At 36.9% G+C, this 20,299-nt stretch overlaps 1 protein-coding gene and 1 pseudogene across 1 annotated transcript in view; both read left to right on the top strand.

Moving 5' to 3' along the window:
* The window catches only part of CCDC112 (coiled-coil domain containing 112), a 30,234-nt gene extending 11,351 nt beyond the window's left edge, over positions 1–18,883 (top strand). Inside the window, exons 3-10 of the mRNA XM_027552623.1 lie at positions 2,185–2,306; positions 8,162–8,251; positions 10,539–10,614; positions 11,010–11,400; positions 14,814–15,224; positions 16,645–16,740; positions 17,931–18,049; positions 18,280–18,883. Of these exons, the coding sequence (XP_027408424.1) occupies positions 2,185–2,306; positions 8,162–8,251; positions 10,539–10,614; positions 11,010–11,400; positions 14,814–15,224; positions 16,645–16,740; positions 17,931–18,049; positions 18,280–18,310 (1,336 nt within the window). The 3' untranslated portion in view covers positions 18,311–18,883. The remainder of the gene's footprint in view (positions 1–2,184; positions 2,307–8,161; positions 8,252–10,538; positions 10,615–11,009; positions 11,401–14,813; positions 15,225–16,644; positions 16,741–17,930; positions 18,050–18,279) is intronic.
* LOC113899219 lies at positions 2,317–3,653 on the top strand (annotated as a pseudogene).
* Positions 18,884–20,299: the final 1,416 nt, after the last annotated feature.

The raw sequence follows: 20,299 nt of genomic DNA, 5'->3' as shown, positions 1-20,299 counted from the left end.
CATTTCCCTTCTCCCCAAACAACCATTTTTAGTTTCTTGTATATCCTTCACAGGTATTTTATATGCTTTTTTAAGGACATAAAAATGCATATGCAAATAGTTCCCTTTTTTTTTATAAATGGTAGTATACTATATATATATTCTTGTGCATCTTGTTTTGTATTTTTAACTTAAGAGTGTATCCTAGATACCAAGAAGTTACTGGTTTTGTTCAGGCATGATAATGGTATTATAATTATACAAATCAGATACTCATAATCTCTAGAAATGCACACTGAAGTATGTTGGGGTGGAAGTACATAATGTAGTGGATTTCCTTTAGAGTAATTAAGCAAAAAAGGAAGAGGAAAGATAAAAGATAGATGAAAGAGAGGAAAAAGACAGGTAAAATTGTTGAGTTAGAGTGATATGAGGTATATCATGTGGAACGATGTGAGGGGAATCAGTTTTCCATTCTCTAGTATGTCTTAACATTTTCATGTAAAACTTTTGTTAAAAAGGAGTGTATCTTGGAGGTCTTTCCTTATCAGTACGTAGAACACGGTACCGCGTTGCATTCCAGTGTGTGCGCGTACCAGCACTTATTTAATCTGCCCCTTAGTGATAGACATTAGATTACAGAAAACGTTAAATTATAGTAAATAAACGCTTAATTAATTGAGCATCCATGGAGGTTCATATCATTTTGCACATCTATAAGTGTGTCTTTATGAAAAATTCCTTCAAGTAGAAGTGCTGGATCAAAGGTATATGAATTTGCGATTGTAATGAATAATTTCTGATTATTCATGATTATGATGAATAATGAATAATTTCTAAATTATCCTTGATAGGCCATTTATGATTTCACCAACAATATATGAGAGGACCCATTTCCCCACAGTTTTATCATCAGAATATGTTAAACTTGTGTGTTTTTTTCCCACCAGTCTGATAGATACACCATGTTACCATGGTATAGTTTCAGTCTTTTCTCATGTTACGAGAGAGGTTGAGCATCTCTTTTTGTTTGGCAGTTTGTCTCCATTATTACATTTTGAATATCTTTATGGGTCAATATCGAATCCAGGAGTAACAAAGCATGACTTACTGTCGTAGCATAGCCTGTGTCCATGATGGGCATTTCTGTTTGATTTCGGTGCCTTTCCCCACCCCAGCCAGAGTCGAGGCAGGCTGGTGCTCAGTGCAGGGCTCCAGCAGCTGCCCGCAGCCTGTTAGACTGACCTGCAGACTAAAAGCTTTATTGATGTCTCTGTTCTTCCCCTTCCTTCCTCCCAACATAGATTGAAGTTATGACTCCCTCAGCCTCGGGGCAGCCAGGTAGGGCCTGTGGCATTCTCATCTATTTACCTCAGTGTGCCTTTTATATTAAATTCTCTTCTTGGTTGGCAAGTGAAAAAGATTGGGAAACTCTGCCTTATACAGTTGCCCCTCAGAATAGAGGAAAGGAAATCAGTGACCAGAGATACTCCACCACTCATTAAATTCAGGATTAGTGGAGAAGTATTTATATTAATTTCCACCTTGTGGGAGAAAGAAAATAGATGTTGAGAAAATAAATTTCTTTGTCCAACCGAAAAAGTTTCTTGATGGTAAATTGTTTTGTTTTACCCCAGGGTTCAAGCTAACATTAGAAGTCCTTACTGGTAGATGGATTAAAGCCAAGGAGCAAGGATGAGATGAAGAAGCTTTGACTTAAATGTAGACCATATCCCATAAAAACATTAAATCCCTGCCTTCACAGATGTTTGCCTTTTGAAGTTTTAGTTTTATTAGCATTAGTAACTTGCATTTCTATAGTGCATTTTTCTTCCCTTGTGGCTCAGATGAATCTGCCTGCAATGCTAGAGACCCAGGTTTGATCCCTGGTTTGGGAAGATTCCCTGGAGAAGGGAATGGCAACCCACTCCAGTATTCTTGCCTGGAGAATTCCATGAACAGATGGGAGCCTGGTAGGCTACAGTCCGTGGGGTCACAGAGTTGGACACGACTGAACGACTAGTATACACACACACAGCACTTTCCTAACTACTGTTTTCATTCCATAGCCTTATTGATCCAAGTAATTTTATTTTGAATCCTTTGATGAATTAATACAAAGTACGGATTGTAAGTATATCCATATTTTAAACAATTAAAAATGTACTTAAATCATATTTATACTATTTGTTTCTTTCCCTAAAGGGTTATTAATCTAGAAAAAGACAAACACAGTCATTTCTACAACCAAAAAAGTGACTTCAGAATTGAACATAGTATGCTGGAAGAATTGGAAAATAAACTGATTAACAGCAGGAAAACAGAAAGTAAGTTGAGTTCATGATGAACAAAACTCATTGAGAGATATAAAGTCATAGTTTTGCCCTGTGCGTTGTCCTTGTGCGTGACTGTTACAGTCTCTATCAAGATACATTCTAGTTGGTGTAATGTTTATCTTTTAAGGATATGTATTTATTTTTGGGGGTCATTATTTAGTCTGGATATTTATAACTGTATTGTTATAACTGCATTGTTTGCTGTGTAAATTTCGTCTTAATAGGAAAAAAGAGGGTTTTGTTTTCTGGTTGTCAAATCAGTTAATGATACTACATTATTTTAATAAAGGAAGGGTGCCTTAAAGATCTGCACAGGCTGGGCTTGCAAAAGGATCAGCATGCCTTTAGCTGGAGGTATACTGTAGCCTTCCTTGGAAGAGGAACAGAAAAAACATAAAAAGAACAGCTGGTTCAAAGTCCAAATTCTTACTTTATGTTTGTAAAATGTCCAGGTGGCTACAAGATTACTTACAGCCAGGCTTACACAGTGGCATTTGGTGTAGGTTGTTCAACTGTTGTGCCAGCCAATAGGAGGAAAGGCCAGACTCAGAAGGATGTTCATTTAGAAGAAAGCAATACTAATGATCCACACAGTTTCCTGAATCTGTGTCCTGTCGCAGAAAGCCTTTTCAGTTCAGTGATTCCAGTTAATCTACCAAGATAATGTAATTATGTTTAATTTTTTGCAAGGTTTGCAACAACAGTCTCATATTTTGGTGTCAGTTTTTAAATAAAGCTTTGATTATGGGCAATAAATTTGAAAAATAAAGGAAAACTGATTACTGGGTATCTGATCTTAGCTCATCACCAGGATCCTATCAACTGAATCCCAGACTCAGTAAGCATCAACAGATTCAGAACCTGTATGACCGTTAAAGTGCTCAAGTCACATAGTTGCTTAAACCTGAGTTTACTTGTCTGTGATATATTAATAAAACCTGCCATTTCTGCCATAGGAGAGCTGTCTGTGCATCTGATGAAATAGTATTGGGTAGGCTCAAAGCTTCGTTCAGGTTTTTCTGTAAGATGTTATGGAAAAACCCAAATGAACCTTTTGGTCAACCTAATATATAAGAAAGTGTTAGAGATTGTACAGTGAATATGTTCTACTGCTTGTTATGAATATTAATAATTACTAACTGTACTAAATGTTGGCCTTAAAAAAGAATTTTACAAGAATACCTTGTTTCCTTGTAGAGTAGATTTTTTAAACTGCAAGTCCTTATTTTATAGTAAAAACACTTCCAAACTTTGGTTAAAGGAAAAGTAATGGTTTTCAGGGGCTTCCCAGGTGGTGCTAGTGGTAAAGCACCTACCTGCCAACACAGGAGACGTAAGAGATGTGGGTTTGATCCCTGGGTCAGAAAGATTTCCCTGGAGGAGGGTATGACAACCCACTCCAGTATTCTTGCCTGGAGAATCCCATGGGTAGAGGAGCCTGGCAGGTTATGGTCCATAGGGTCGCAAAGAGTCAGACACAGCTGAATGGACTTAGCACAGCACAGCACAGCAGTGGTTATCGTTGAGCTTTATACAATATTGAGACTTATTACATAGAGACTATACTGCTCATGAGACACCTTTATAGTTAATTAAAAGAAATTTTTAGTAAGTTTTTCCTTTCAGAATATAAGATTGCACTATTTTAAAAAGTCATCTTTTGTCAGACGGTGGCAAGAATCATTCTCTCTCTTCTGTTGGAATGATGAGACCTAACATAAATGCCAGATTTCTAGTTCTCCTCTTTGATTCATAGAAGAATCTGAGCATCCCTTGTTTAATATTAATGTTTCTTAATATCCCTCAGTTCTTTTACAGACAAAAAGGGTGATTTTTCTGTCTCTCTATCATGCCATTAAGTAGAGTATCTCCATTCTGTGCATTTTAAGTCACTTGATTTTCTCCCTTTTAAGGCACTTTATTTTTATTTTCTAATTTCCCTTTGTCTACAGTTTTGCTTCTCTTTATTCATACCTTGTGTTTATCTTATCTTGGAGAAGAAGGAATGCACTGCATTAATATAAGGATATAGAAATTTCCCTTTCACATGTTTCGGTTCAGAAGCATTAAATAGCTATACTTTACCTCAAATACTATGTCACATTTTAGCATGCATTTGTGTAACGTTGTACTTGAATGCTGTGCCTCTAGTGCAGAATGTCAGTTCCAAATGAATTACTAAAAGATCATTTTCTCTATAGTGGTATCATTGTAGCTGTTCAAACTATTGCAGATGTAAAACAACAGAAAACACTTTCCTGATTACTAGGGAAGTTTCTTGACTTAAAATTCCTAAAAATGAGTTAGACCCTGTAAAATACATTGGGTAAAGTTTCTACTTTTATAGAACTCTGGAATTTTAATAAAAAATGGAAAAAGCCAAAGTCATATATGCATATTTGGGTTTGTTTTGAATATTAGCACTGGCTTCCAGCCTAAAGATAAACTTTTTAAAAAAATAATTGTTTTTAAGGACTTTTGAACAGAGCCGTTTGGTGTTTCATGTTCATTTGTGGAAGAGTTGCAAAAAAAAATAAGGGGGAGGTGGATAAGTAAACTACCCAAAGATGATGATCAAATATTACTATATGAATATGTATATAAATATGAGTATTTGACTTTATGCTAATAATTTAAGTGATTACAGTAAGGTTACTACTTCAGAAGGGAAATATTAAAGAAGAATCCAGTCTTCCTGCTGATGATACAGAACATCTGAAAATGGCTTTGAGACCCTTTGTTCTTCAGGCTTCTATTGTGGGCCTAGCACCTTACTTTAGACTGGTCCTTTGGCTGCGCTTGACAACCTGTAGTATAGCAGTAGCAACGTTAGTCTCTCAGACATGTCCGTCTCTTTGCGACCCCACAAACTATAGCCCACTAGGCTCCTCTGTCTATGGGATTTTCCAGGCAAGAATACTAGAGTGGATTGCCATTCCCTTCTCCAGAGGATCTTCCTGACCCAGGGATTGAACCCAGGTCTCCTGCATTGCAGTCAGACTCTTAACCATCTGAGCTACAGGGAAACCTATAGCATAGACCCCAGTAAATGGCACCTGAGACATCTCCTCAAGACCATGACTATGACACCACTGGGTGTCACCAGCCCGCCTTAGTTGGTGTGGTTAGGTAAAGTTAATTCTCACTGGGCAGTTTGTCAGTATTCACAGCATTAATGTTGGCAATACAGTTTTAATATTCTAACAATAATTGAGATCAACTCTATGTCCGCAAATTATAGCAAAAAGGAAAAAACTGTTAAAAAATAAAACATGATTAAAATTATGCTACTGATCCATGTTTTGGAGTTTCCAATAACTCAGTCTCCAGAGTTAAAAAAATATTTCTAAGGACAGTTCCCTGGCACAGGTTATAATAAGACTTAACCTGTTGTGCCTTAAAAGATTAGACAAAATTAGATGCTTTGTTTACAGCAAGAGTTGGTTCGGGCTATACTAACACTCATAAACCATCTTTTGTTCTTTAATTGTTCTTCAATAACTTACTAGGTGAGGGTGATCAGTCTTGTGTGAAGAATCCTGAATTGGTAACCACATTTGTCATAGACTTATTTTAAAGTACATCCTTCCTTCAGTAGTTCAGTTCAGTTTAGTCGCTCAGTCATGTCCGACTCTTTGCGACCCCATGAATCGCAGCACGCCAGGCCTCCCTTGTCCATCACCAACTCCTGGAGTCTACCAAACTCACGTCCATCGAGTCGGTGATGCCATCCAGACATCTCATCCTCTGTCGTCCCCTTCTCCTCCTGCCGATATCCCTCCCAGCATCAGGGTCTTTTCCAATGAATCAACTCTTCGCATGAGGTGGCCAAAGTATTGGAGTTTCAGCTTTAGCATCAGTCCTTCCAATGAACACCCAGGACTGATCTCCTTTAGGATGGACTGGTTGGATCTCCTTGCAGTCCAAGGGACTCTCAAAGAGTCTTCTCCAGCACATCTGTTCAAAAGCATCAATTCTTCAGCGCTCAGCTTTCTTCACAGTCCAACTCTCACATCCATACATGACCACTGGAAAAACCATAGCCTTGACTAGACAGACTTTTGTTGGCAAAGTAATGTCTCTGCTTTTGAATATGCTATCTAGGTCGGTCATAACTTTCCTTCCAAGGAGTAAGCGTCTTTTAATTTCATGGCTGCAATCACCATCTGCAGTGATTTTGGAGCCCCCAAAAATAAAGTCTGACACTGTTTCCACTGTTTCCCCATCTATTTGCCATGACATGATGGGACCAGATGCCATGATCTTCGTTTTCTGAATGTTGAGCTTTACGCCAACTTTTTCACTCTCCTCTTTCACCTTCATCAAGAGGCTTTTTAGTTCCTTTTCACTTTCTGCCATAAGGGTGGTGTCATCTGCATATCTGAGGTGATTGATATTTCTCCCGGCAATCTTGATTCCAGCTTGTGCTTCCTCCAGCCCAGCGTTTCTCATGATGTGCTCTGCATATAAGTTAAATAAGCAGGGTGACAATATACAGCCTTGACGTACTCCCTTTCCTATTTGGAACCAGTCTGTTGTTCCATGTCCAGTTCTAACTGTTGCTTCCTGACCTGCATATAGGTTTCTCAAGAGGCAGGTCAGGTGGTCTGGTATTCCTATCTCTTTCAGAATTTTCCACAGTTTATTGTGATCCACACAGTCAAAGGCTTTAGCATAGTCAATAAAGCAGAAATAGATGTCTTTCTGGAACTCTCTTGCTTTTTTGATGATCCAGCGGATGTTGGCAATTTGATCTCTGGTTCCTCTGCCTTTTCTAAACCCAGCTTGAACATCTGGAAGTTCACAGTTCACGTATTGCTGAAGCCTGGCTTGGAGAATTTTGAGCATTACTTTACTAGCGTGTGAGATGAGCGCAATTGTACAGTAGTTTGAGCATTCTTTGGCATTGCCTATCTTTGGGATTGAAGTGAAAACTGACCTTTTCCAGTCCTGAGTTTTCCAAATTTGCTGGCATATTGAGTGCAGCACTTTCACAGCATCATCTTGGATTTGAAATAGCTCAACTGGAATTCCATCACCTCCACTAGCTTTGTTCATAGTGATGCTTCCTAAGGCCCATTTGACTTCACATTCCAGGATGTGTGGCTCTAGGTGAGTGATCACACCATCGTGATTATCTTGGTCATGAAGATCTTTTTTGTACAGTTCTTCTGTGTTTTTTTGCCACCTCTTCTTAATATCTTCTGCTTATGTTAGGTCCATACCATTTCTGTCCTTTAGCGAACCCATCTTTGCATGAAATATTCCCTTGGTATCTCTAATTTTCTTAAAGAGATCTCTAGTCTTTCCCATCCTGTTCTTTTCCTCTACTTCTTTGCACTGATCTCTGAGGAAGGCTTTCTTGTCTCTCCTTGCTATTCTTTAGAACTCTGAATTCAGGTGCTTATATCTTTCCTTTTCTCCTTTGCTTTTCACTTCTTTTCACAGCTATTTGTAAGGCCTCCTCTGACAGCCATTTTGCATTTTGGCATTTCTTTTCCATGGGAATGGCCTTGATCCCTGTCTCCTGTATATTGTCACAAACCTCCGTCCATAGTTCTTCAGGCACTCTTATCTATCAGATCTAGTCCCTTAAATCTATTTCTCACTTCCACTGTATAATCATCAGGGATTTGATTTAGGTCATACCTGAATGGTCTAGTGGTTTTCCCTACTTTCTTCAATTTAAGTCTGAATTTGGCAATAAGGAGTTCGTGATCTGAGCCGCAGTCGGCTCCTGGTCTTGTTTTTGCTGACTGTATAGAGCTTTTCCATCTTTGGCTGCAAAGGATATAATCAATCTGATTTCTGTTTCGACCATCTGGTGATGTCCTTCTTCCTTACAGGAGCAAAAATCCAGCAACAATTGGCCAAAATATACAACAATGTAAAGAAACTTCAGCATCAGTTAAAAGATGCCAAGCCTACACCTGATTGTAAGTAAATTTACATTTTCTATTTTTTTCTTATGTATTAGTTTTTTCTATTGTTCATTAGAAAAATATATACTTTTAAAATAAATTTTTCTATTTGGCATTAATGGAGGAGCTAAACTTTACTTTTTGTTAGAGATTAATAAGGAAACATTGGAAAAATGTAATATCTGCTGTTTATGTATTTTTTTTAGTCTTTAAAATGCTATCAAAGGCTTATAAATTATGAAGTAGAACAGATATTAATGTCATATATAGGATGAATAGGGCTTCCCAGGTGGCACTAGTGGTAAAGAACCTGCCTGCCAATACAGGAGACACAAGACATACAGGTTTGATCGCTGAATCGAGAAGATCCCTTGGGGGAGGGTATGGCAACCCACTCCAGTATTCTTGCCTGGAGTATCCCATGGACAGAGGAGCCTGGTGGACTAGAGTTCCTGGGGTTGCACAGAGTCAGACACGACTGAGGGACTTAGCAGCAGTAGCAGCTTCAGATGAAGAATCTATGGTATACAAAGATTCAGGTTCAGCTGATAAAGAGGAAAAGATTCTTGATTCTTTGCCTACTGTTCCCATCATTTGCTAATTGAAGTTATTGCCTTTCACAGGCATTTCAAATACCTGAGGGAATGGCTAAGTAGTATTAGGGCAAATTTTAGTCATTTGTGAAAGATGAAATAGGGTCCTTACCTCTTTCCTTATACCAACATTCATTCCTGAGGGATCAAAGCAGTACAGTAAAGTGCTCAAGATGTATGGACTTAAGAATCAGACACATGCTGGGTCAAATCCTTGAATTGTCAGGTACGTGGTTTTAGGCAAGTGACTCAGTCTGTTTGAACTTTCACTTACTGAGCTCTGAAATGGAGATAATCATACAGCCTAACTCAGAGTTGTGGGAATGAAGTGAGACTGCACGTAGAGCACTGATGCACTGCTTATAGCATAATCACTAAAAATAGTAAATATCCAAAACCACTAAAAATATGAGAAAAGAACACGGATTACTATTTTTATGATTATATAATTTATAAGAATGACAAAAGTCAGAAATCATAAAGAAAAAAGTGGACATAATTGACTATTCAAAAATACCACAAACCTATCAGAAAAGTTGAAATACAAATGAGAGTAATATTAGCAATATATATGTAACTTTAAAAGCTAATATCCATAATGTGTAAAGAGTGTCTACAAATTCGAGCAACAAAAGTAACAGATGAAGAGAATGGGCAAAGATTATAAGTTGCATATTATAGCCAAAGAAACACAAAACACATACGGAAAAGTGTTCAGGCTTATTAATTATTATAAAAATGTCAGTTAAATCAATGATAATAAATTTTTGATTATTTGGAAAAATAATCAAATTTGGAAATGGCTGGAATTACATGAGCAGGAGCACTCCCAGGAGCTGTAAATAGCTCGAGCCTCTTTGAAGGACAATGTGACAGTATTTTACATATTGTAAAGTGGGCATACTTTTTATAGCAATCAGTTATCCTCTAAAAATACTTATTTGAGGGGGGAGGGATAGATTGGGAGTTGGGCATTGACATGTACGTACTGCAAAATAAATAGGCAATAGGGACTTACTGTATAGCACAGGGGACTCTGCTTGATATTATATAGCAACCTGAATATGAAAAGAATTTGAAAAAGAACAGATACGTGTATATTCGTAACTAAATCACTTTGTTGTACACCTGAAACTAGCACCACAGTGTTAATCGATGATAGTCTAATATAAAATGAAAATTAAATAAAGTTCTGTTGGCAACTTGTAATAAAAAATAAATAAATAAATAAAATGAAAATTAAAAAATAAAATAAAAATACTTATTTGAGCATGCAGAAATATGCAAAGATAGTTACTACAGCATTGCATGTCTTTAAAGATTCATCAGTTGGAGAATTAATGATTTAGGGTAGCATTAGACAACGAAATGCCATGTAGCCATACAAAGAATGAAGTACCATATGTATGTTGATATGGAAAGTTAATTACAACATATTGTTAAAGAAAAAGTGCAAGTCACAGAAAACATATGTGATATAGAAGTTTTTTTGGAAAAAAAATAATATTTAAGGTATGTATGCTTAGGAAAAAATCTGTGATAAAAAAAATCGCAATCATAAAAATTTACTTTTTAAAAATACATTTTTTTCTTATCCTTTAGGCTGAGAAATGTTTTTTAATTAAGAGAACATTCTAATTTTCTTCCTAATTTTTAATTCTTAGTCATAATAAAATATGACATAATTTTTCCTTTTTTTTTTTTTACAGTTGTTGAAAAGCTCAGAGAAATGATGGAGGAAATTGAAAATGCAATTAACACTTTTAAGGAAGAGCAGAGGTTGATGTATGTTTTAAACACATTTTAATTTAAAATTATTTACCTTTATTTTTCAATAACTTTTTAGGTAGTTGTATGTAAACTATTTTATTGTTACAAATTTAATATTAGTCTTACACAAAAGCAGTATAATACTTCTCTTTTGCTTGAGGTTTTAGCCTGCTTTTAATGTTTTAAGTGAATTTTCATTTATATTTGGAGTCTGTAAACTCTCAAATAAGAGTTTGAAAGATTGTTTTTTCCTCTGAGGAAACTCTTTGAAGACTTAGATTTATAAATGTTAATAATGTGAAGTGGAGAAGATATCAAGAGTTGGGAATAATAAAATTTGAAGGAAAACAAAGGGCTAATTTGGATTGGTTTGTATCTTATTTTTCAAACTTTTATTTTTAAAATTTTAGATATGAAGAGCTTATTAAAGAAGAGAAAACAACTAATAATGAGTTGAATGCCATATCAAGAAAAATTGACACATGGGCTTTGGGTAATTCAGAAACAGAGAAGGCTTTCAGAGCAGCATTGAGCAAAGTTCCTGTGGACAAAGTCACACCAAGTGCTCTTCCAGAAGAAGTGGTAGAGTTTGAAACGTTCCTTCAGCAGACGGGAGGGCGCCAGGGGGGCTGGGATGATTATGACCACCAGAACTTTGTGAAGATGAGAAGCAAGCATAAAGGGAAGCCAGTGTTCATGGGAGAAGTTCTGGAGCACCTTCCCGGAAGAACGCAGGATGAAGTTCAACAGCATGAGAAATGGTATCAAAAATTTCTGGCCCTGGAAGAAAGAAAAAAAGAGGTAATAAGAATTGTAATAGCTATTATTTACTGTATATGTCTGTGTTCTAGGACTAGGACTGTGCTACACTCTTTAACATATATTATTAACTTTAGTGCAAGCCTATGAGATATGTTTACGGTTTTCTCCCGTCTCATAGCAGGTGAAACTGAGGCATTGAGAAGTTAAGTCATTTTAGTGGAACTATAGTTGACATACTCAACATCCAGCATAATCTACTCTAAGAAATAATACAATGAGTCAGAAAACATCTGACAATGGTAACATCCTATGTCCACTGGAAATGGGAAATTCAGATTTAACCAGGCTTTTGATAAGTCATCTTACTAGTGAAGTCCACATTATTTGCAACAGAAAATAAAGAGGGCAGTAGGAAAAAAAAATTCTTTGACTCAAAAGTTTCTAAATAGTTTTGGAACTTTAGTTGCACTACTTATTTTAAAAGACTCAAAGTTTTGGCAACCCCAGAGTAGAGTAACTCTTAATTGTAGCAAATACCTAAAAGGTCCCATTTTCACAAAAATATTATTGTGGCTCTGGTTTAGATTAGGATTCCTCGCTGGCATTGGTGACTGTTTGGACTGTGAGGGCTGTCCTGTGCGCTGTAGGGCAGTTAGCAGCATCCTTGACCTCCACCCAGTAGATGCTGGTAGCACCACCTTAAATGTGATGATCAAAATATCTCCAGACATTACCAGACGTCCTCTGGAGGGTAGAAATGGCCCCTGGTCAAGAACCATAGGCTTAGATAGTCCTAAGTTTTTTTTTTTTTTAGACTTGAGCGCAATAAACTTTAATTCAGTTTGGTTTGACAAGAAAGGTATGACGATTCAGCTGGCAACATACCCAAAAAGGAGCATTAAAGAAATACTTGATTTTACATGTAAAGTATTAGAGGAAATAACTGGTGGTTTGTTGTTGCTATTGTTTCTCTCCAAAATAAGTTGAATGTTCATAAGGTCGACACTTAAAACTTTAAGAAAACATTTTGAAACATAAGTCATTTTTTAAAACTCAAAATAACAATCTAATAAGAATTATTTGGACTTCCCTGGCGGCTCAGACGGTAAAGCGTCTGCCTACAATGCGGGAGACCCGGGTTCAATCCCTGGGTTGGGAAGATCTCCTGGAGAAGGAAGTGGCTACCCAGTCCAGTATTCTTGCCTGGAAAATCCCATGGACGGAGGAACCTGGTAGGCTATAGTCCATGGGGTCACAAAGAGTCGGACACGACTGAGTGACTTCACGCACAAGAATTATTTGAGGTTTTTTCCAGGGGCCAGGAAAGTGGTCTGAGGAGCAGCAAAGTCAGCGTCACCTGGGAACCTGTTAGAATTTACAGGGTCCAACCCCAGACCTGGTCTGAACTCAGAGGGGGGGCCCCGAAATCTGAGTTTAAATAAAGCCTCTAGGTTATTCTGTTAACAAACTCAAGTTCCAGAACCACCTGCCTAGGGTAAAGGAACAGACAGTGTTCCTTAACTATGCTTCTTGTAATAAAGGGAAACCACCTAGATTCTGGCTTTCTCTTCTCGTTCCCAGCCACCGTGTTTCCTGATCCCTGATGACTGATTGAATGTCAGGGTGATACAGGAAAGAGTGTGAAAGAGGAGATGTCATTTACAGAAGCAGGACATGTTCGAGGAGAAGTGGGAAGTTTGGGAGTATAGCATCAGGAATGCAGTTCTGTATTTTGGGGTTTTTTTGGCTGCACCCTGCGGCATGCAGGATATTATAAGTTCCCTGAGCAGGGACCAAACCCATGCCCCCTGCGGTGAAAGCATAGAGTCTTAACCACTGGGTGGCCAGGCAAGTCCAGAAATGCATTTTAAATCTGTTGAGCTGAGAAGGTTGAGTAGAAAATTTACCATTCTTATCTCCCACTTCCTTTAATATATCGTATGTTTTGCCTAAATGAACATACTTCTTTTCAGATGTTCCATGAACTTTGTGGTCCATGTCCTCTTGCTTATCTTGTTCTCACTTTCTGGAACCTCCTTCTTTCTTCCACCATCCACTGCTAACTTAACCTGCATCTGCCCAGATCATATGCTGCTTCCTTTTGCCTACTCACCCCTCAGAATTTCACTAACACTTGTTTATATGTCTTGTGTGCTATGCGATGGCATGTTCTAAAATATGTTCTAGTATTTATGCACATGTCTTATCTCACCTAGAGCAGTGCTGGTCAAACTTGGTCCATGGGTTGGATGTTAGTTTGCAAACTGTTTCTGGTCTTCAATGAGTTATTGTGATTATACAAGAATCAGCTACCCAGTAAGCATGCTATTTAGTTCAAGTGACTGTTTTTTCATAGAAAACTTCCTCGTTGAAAGAAGCAGTACATTGATTTACCTTCCAGCATGAATTCCTGATATTGTTGTGGACTGGTACTTTGAGTAGCACTGGACTATATGGCATCTGGTATTGTTTAATCAGCTGTGGGTCCTATTCACATTGTCTTGCGTATAGTACACACAGCAGAAGGATGTATTTCATGAAAATGGATGATATACCATGAGGAACTTCAGGGAAAAGTAATTCAGTTTCCTTTATGGCATAGAAAAGCCCGCTAGAATTTTAAATAATCTTTACATACCCACTTACAAAGGTATGAAGCTATTTTCCTTTTTTTTTTTAATACTTTTGAAGCACTATGTGCCAAGCACTGACTCATTTAAATTTCAGAACAACCCTATTTGAGAAATGCTACCTACGACTTACAGATGAGCAAAATAAGGACAAAGACATGTAACGACTCACCCAAGGTTACATCTAGTAATTGGAAAAGCCAGGATTTGGTCCCAGATACCTGGCTTCAGAGCACATATCCTCACCTACCTCACTTTTAACTCCTTTTCTGAATTTGACCAGAGATGGGTCACTCAGAAGGGATTATAAGCCTAGAAAGAGAATTTGGAAGCAGAAGTGAAATGATCAGAGGAAAGGACTGTTTCCCGTGAACATCAAGGAAGGAGGTAAAGGGGAGGAGGAGACTTCATGAGGTGCAGTCCTTGTGTACCTGGTGATTCAAAGAGGAAGAGAAAGGCCAATGGAATAGCCATTATTTAGTGTTTTAAAAGATACATTAAATTTTTTACAAAGAGAAGTAGAAAAAAGTTGCATTGGTTTAAAAAACCACTTTTCAAATCTAAGCAACAAGCATACTGCAGTCACTATGTAGAAAGAGATACAGATTTGAGGTTGTATTTTAAAATGGTTTTGGCGGGAATTCCCTGGCAATCCAGTGGTGAAGATTTGGTGCTTTCACTGTCGAGGCCCAGGTTCGGTCACTGGTTGGGGAACTAAGATGCCACATGCTTCACGGTGCAGCCAAATTAAAATAAAAAATAAAATGCTTTTGGTTATTAAAAAATTTTTTTTCTTGCTATTGTTGTTTTTTAACCACATAGTCTATTCAGCATTGGAAAACCAAAAAGCAACAAAAAAAGGAGGAAATTTTCAAATTAAAGGAAAAAGACAGCATACAAGTACTTTCTCATAGTAAACAGGAAGATAATCAAAAACAAAAAGAAGAACAAAGAAAGAAGCAAAAATTGGCCATTGAAGCTTGGAAAAAACAGAGAAGTATAGAAATGTCAATGAAAAACGCTTCCCAGTTAAAAGAGGAAGAAGAGAAAGAGAAAAAGCAGCAGAGAGAGCGTCAGCGCCAGTGTAAACTGAAATTGCTGCTGGAAACGTACACCCAACAGAAGAAAGAACAGGAAGAATTTTTGAGACTTGAAAAGGAGATACGGGAAAAGACAGAAAAGGCAGAAAAAAGGAAAACTGCTGCTGATGAAATTTCCAGGTTTCAAGAAAGAGTAAGTAAATACATTTCCTGAATAATTTTTCAGTGATACACATGGAGGTATTACTTCCAGGCTCAATTCGGCAAAAATTAATTGAATGCTTCTTACGTATCTGGCCTGGACCTAGCATTAGTACACCAAAATAAGTAGGCTGTGCTCCCTGCTTTCTAGTAGGTTATAGTCTAGTGGGGATGAGTGGTGTGCAGATAGGGGACTTCGCTGTGATACGGTAAACAGTGTGGTGCTTGAGGTGCGGACAGACAGCTTGGGGAGGTGGAGTGCACGGAGGGAAGCTCACACAGCTGCGTGAGGCAGAAGGCGATACTTGAGTCTTGAAAGGGAAGGAAAGAGCTCCTTCCTAGCAGAAGAAACAGCGTGAATGGGCGGCTTGGAGGAGCGTAACAGTAGCTTATGGGGGAAACTGTAAACACTTCAATATTCTTAGGGGGAGATGGAAGCCAGTATCGAGGGGGATACGGAAGCCAGCAGGAGACGAGACTGGAAAGGCAGCCACAGTCCAGGCCATGAAGGTCTTGTCTGCTCTGCCACACTGGCTGGGTTTTCCCCGTAGGCGATTTGCTTACTTGGTCACTGTCCAGCTTCCTACCATAGTGTAAGCTCTATGAAGGCAGAGGTTTTGTCCTTTTTGTTCATGCTTTACCCCAGGGTCTAGCACATTATACTCAGTATATACTTAAAGGAATCAAGGTTATTGCTGAGAGGTAGGGCTATAGTGATTTTAAACAAATGTATACGAGAAAAATCCTAATCAAAGAAAGAAGTTGCAGTCTCATCAGATAGGGCAGAATTCAGTCCAATTATATTAAAAAAGACAAGGAAGGGTACTTTAAAATGAAAAAGAGTACAAATGAGAGATAACTTATGAATTGCATCAAAATATACGTGCAAATATAGGCAACATTTATAAAGCAAAACATAAGGGAAGTACAAAGAAAATAATAAAAAATAACACATTACTAATGGTATTTCTTTTGGCTCATATAAAAAATAAAAATCTCCCTAACCAAAGATCCATTCCCCAAAAAAGCAAGCAAGTCACATAATAAAAGACTTAGAAAAAAAGAAAACCTTGTATTGCACAGAAAGTATAATGCAAGAGATCTAAAACCAGACATCTCTGTATTGATAACTGAAAATTTTACCCATTAAAAGAAAGGAAGTTTTAGATTGACCCATAAAATAAAACAAGAAACAGTTGAAAGAAAGTGATTCAGAAAGGATGTGCATGTGTTACGTTGATATTCAGAGAAAATAAAGCTCTTAGATTTTCTTTTTTTGGAAAAAGTTTATATTAAAGGTATATTGCTATTTAAGGTAATTTAATTTTACATGCAAGCAACTAAACTTTGAAATAAATTCTAGTTAATTTTACTTCTTAATGTTATCTTTTTTGTTGGTATATGTCTTTTAGGATTTACATAAACTTGAATTGAAAATTCTGAATAGACAATTAAAGGAAGATGAGAAGGCAGAAAAACAAAGAAAACTGGCAAAATTAAAAGAAAAGGTACTCTACACTGAGATTAATTATTTTTATTGTTATTATCATAATTCTTTTATTTGTAAGGCTCCAAACATAAAATCCAGTTCTCTTTTATCTCCATCTCCTTTATTTCATACTTATTTACAAATTACAAAGCAACTGTTTAATTCTACCATTTCACATTATAAGCACCTCGTTTTCTTTTATCCTAAATTCCTTCTTTCTTCCTGCTCTTCATTCTTTTCTTTATTCTTCCTATGTGAAAAAAAGTGAAAGTGTTAATTGCTCATTTATGTATAACTGTTTGCAACCTCATGGGCTGTGGCCCACAAGGCCCCTTTGTTCATGGAATTCTCCAGGCAAGAATACTGGAGTAGATAGCCTTTCCCTTCTCCAGGGGATCTTCCCAACCCAGAGATTGAACCCAGGTTTTCTGCATTGCAGGCGGATACTTTATTGTCAGAGCCACCAGAGAAGCCCCCATTCTTCCTATATGAGCCTATACTTTAGATCTATAGCAGCTATGAGCATTGTTGAATTTCATTGGTGATAAAGATACTAGTGACTCTCACAGATGAAACAAAGGACTACTTACTGGTGGTTATTTATCTTAAATTTATTGTCCGTCATAGTTTGCTGTGTTACATTTTCCTCATGCTGCTGCTGCTGCTGCTAAGTCGCTTCAGTCGTGTCCGACTCTGTGTGACCCCATAGACGGCAGCCCACCAGGCTCACCTGTCCCTGGGATTCTCCAGGCAAGAACACTGGAGTGGGTTGCCATTTCCTTCTTCAATGCATGAAAGTGAAAAGTGAAAGTGAAGTTGCTCAGTCGTGTCCGTAGCAACCCCACGGACTGCAGCCTACCAGATTCCTCCATCCATGGGATTTTCCAGGCAAGAGTACTGGAGTGGGGTGCCAGGGCCTTCTCCAATTTCCCTCATGAGAGAAATACAAAAAAATACAACAGCGAAGTAGAATAAAGTAACTAGAAAAAATAAATTAACATTTTATTAGTAGATTGATGTAATCCAAATTTTATTTTAGCTGTATGAGCACAATTAGAAGTTTACTGAAGAGGTTATTAACAGTTTTATTTCTGTCTAGGGAATATCAAATATTTTTCTTAAACCTGCTTTCTGTTACTAAAGATCTTACAAGTACAAACTGAATAGTTCATTTAAATTAACTGGCACTCATTTTACTTCCGATTACAGGTTGAAAACAATGTTAGTAGAGATCCCTCTAGACTTTACAAACCTACCAAAGGTTGGGAAGAACGGACCAAAAAGATAGGACCAGCAGGCTCTGGGCCACTTCTACATATCCCACATAGGTAAAGGAGGGGTTAGAATGGTGTGCACTCTATAATAACCTAATAAACTGTATATGAACTGTATATATTTTATGTAATTTATATATATTATATTTTATAATAGTTTATTATAAACTTTTTAAAGAGTGTATAGATAAAACAAATCTATATACTTTTTAAAAGTTAACATTTAATCAAGACTTTAAAAAAACACCCTATATATTTATACTCTCTTTTCTTCTTCTCCTTAGGGCTATTCCAACCTGGAGACAAGGAGTTTAGAAAATATGGGATCATGAAATTGTCATTCCGTTGATGAGAATGTTAGCATATGGAGTTACAGGAGGAGAGAATGACCATGTCCTTAAAATTTTATTAGCCTCTTCAGATTGATTATTGTGTTGCATGTGAATTGGCAGGTATTAAGTTCTACAACGCATTGTCATTAGTGTTTCTTGTTTATACTAAGAGGGTAATTAATACATGTTGGCCTACTGATGTAAAAGTTCTTTGAATAAGTTTATGTTAGAAACAGTATTTTATTTAAATACTTAAAACATTTGAAAGATTTTTTTTTGTCATGGCATGGCAAAATAAATTGAGACAATCATAGAGTGACATTTTTAAACCAAGATTTTGTACCATTTATAACTTGGAACTAAATTAACTTGAGTAACAAAAATTTTAAGTTTTTTCTTTTGAGTTATGAAATAAGTTAGAACTTTTTCTAAGTTTAACAAATTGGTAATTTGTCAGTTACTACATTTTTGTGTAACAAATATTTTGTATTTGTTTGACGCATGCTTTGTTTTATAAGGAAAATATTTATTTTAAAAATACACCTCTCACCTCCTATATATTCTGTTATTTGCATTATTGATATACAATCTTACTGGTCTCCTTCAGCTGTTCCACGTCTCCGTTCAGCCTTCCTGGGCCCACACATTTATAAACCTGTGTCCTTCACATCTTCTTCCTGGGCCCACACATTTATAAACCTGTGTCCTTCACATCTTCTTCCTGGGCCCACACATTTATAAACCTGGGTCTTTCACATCTTCTTCCTGGGCCCCACACATTTATAAACCTGGGTCTTTCACATCTTCTTCCTGGGCCCACACGTTTATAAACCTGGGTCTTTCACATCTTCTTCCTGGGCCCCACACGTTTATAAACCTGTGTCCTTCACATCTTCTTCCTGGGCCCACACATTTATAAACCTGTGTCCTTCACATCTTCTTCCTGAGCCCCACACGTTTATAAACCTGGGTCCTTCACATCTTCTTCCTGAGCCCCACACGTTTATAAACCTGGGTCCTTCACATCTTCTCAGCTGATGCAGTTTTCTTTGGTGCTTTGTTTGCCTCAAGATGTGAAAGTTTTGTTTTTAACAGCATCGGAAAAGTAAGCTGACTTTAAAGGACTATGATATTTCTTAGTAGTATTTAAAATTTTTTAAATTGCTAGACCAATACGTTTGGTCAAAAGAGTCAGTTTTAAAATTTCCAAACTTTTATAAATGAAAACACAATTTAACTTCATTCGACTCAATTTTATGAAAAAAAAATTTTAAATCTTAGTTCCTAACTTTAAGTAGTTCCCACCTTACAGGAAGGGCATCACATACATGACAAATATAAGAAACTTCAGTTCTTATAACTTTTATCTCAGTGTATGTTAATTATAATTTGATCATTTAGGTCAAATGATTTAGATACAAATTTACTAGGAGTAGTGTTTAAAACCTTTTCTTATTTCACAGTTAATATTCAAAGTAGATGGCTTCCAGATTTTGGAAACTGAATTCTATTTATACAATTCGTGGTGCAAAAAGAGAGAATTAATATAAAACACTGTTACTCAGGAATGCCCATTTTATTTGTTGCACTTGTTCTCCTTAACTTTTTAAAATGATTTGAGGTGGCTTAGAAATAAAATACAAACAACAGGACAAGAGAATTTAAAAACAGAACTGAATAACAACAGGATAGAGCAAAGTAAAGGTTTCTTATGCATTGCTTTCTGACATGTTGCTTTTTTGTTGTACACAAATACAGCTTTCTGTTTCCTGCATTTAAGGTAAGCCTATTGTATTGGGTGAGATGATTCTTACAGTTTTTGCTTAATTTTGTTTATAGTATTTTGAAGAAACTTGTCCTTCTAGTTGTATCTGAAACAAATAAGGAATTTATCATATGGATCCTTTGTATAAAGGATGCAGAGTAAACATAATGTCTTCAGTTACAGGCTCGTGGAAAAGAGGTCAGATAA

The sequence above is a fragment of the Bos indicus x Bos taurus genome, chromosome 10 (assembly GCF_003369695.1).
Source record: "Bos indicus x Bos taurus breed Angus x Brahman F1 hybrid chromosome 10, Bos_hybrid_MaternalHap_v2.0, whole genome shotgun sequence".
Lineage (NCBI taxonomy): Eukaryota > Metazoa > Chordata > Mammalia > Artiodactyla > Bovidae > Bos > Bos indicus x Bos taurus.
The sequence above is the reverse complement of the archived record's forward strand: the minus strand, read 5'-3'. Positions and strand labels throughout refer to the sequence as shown.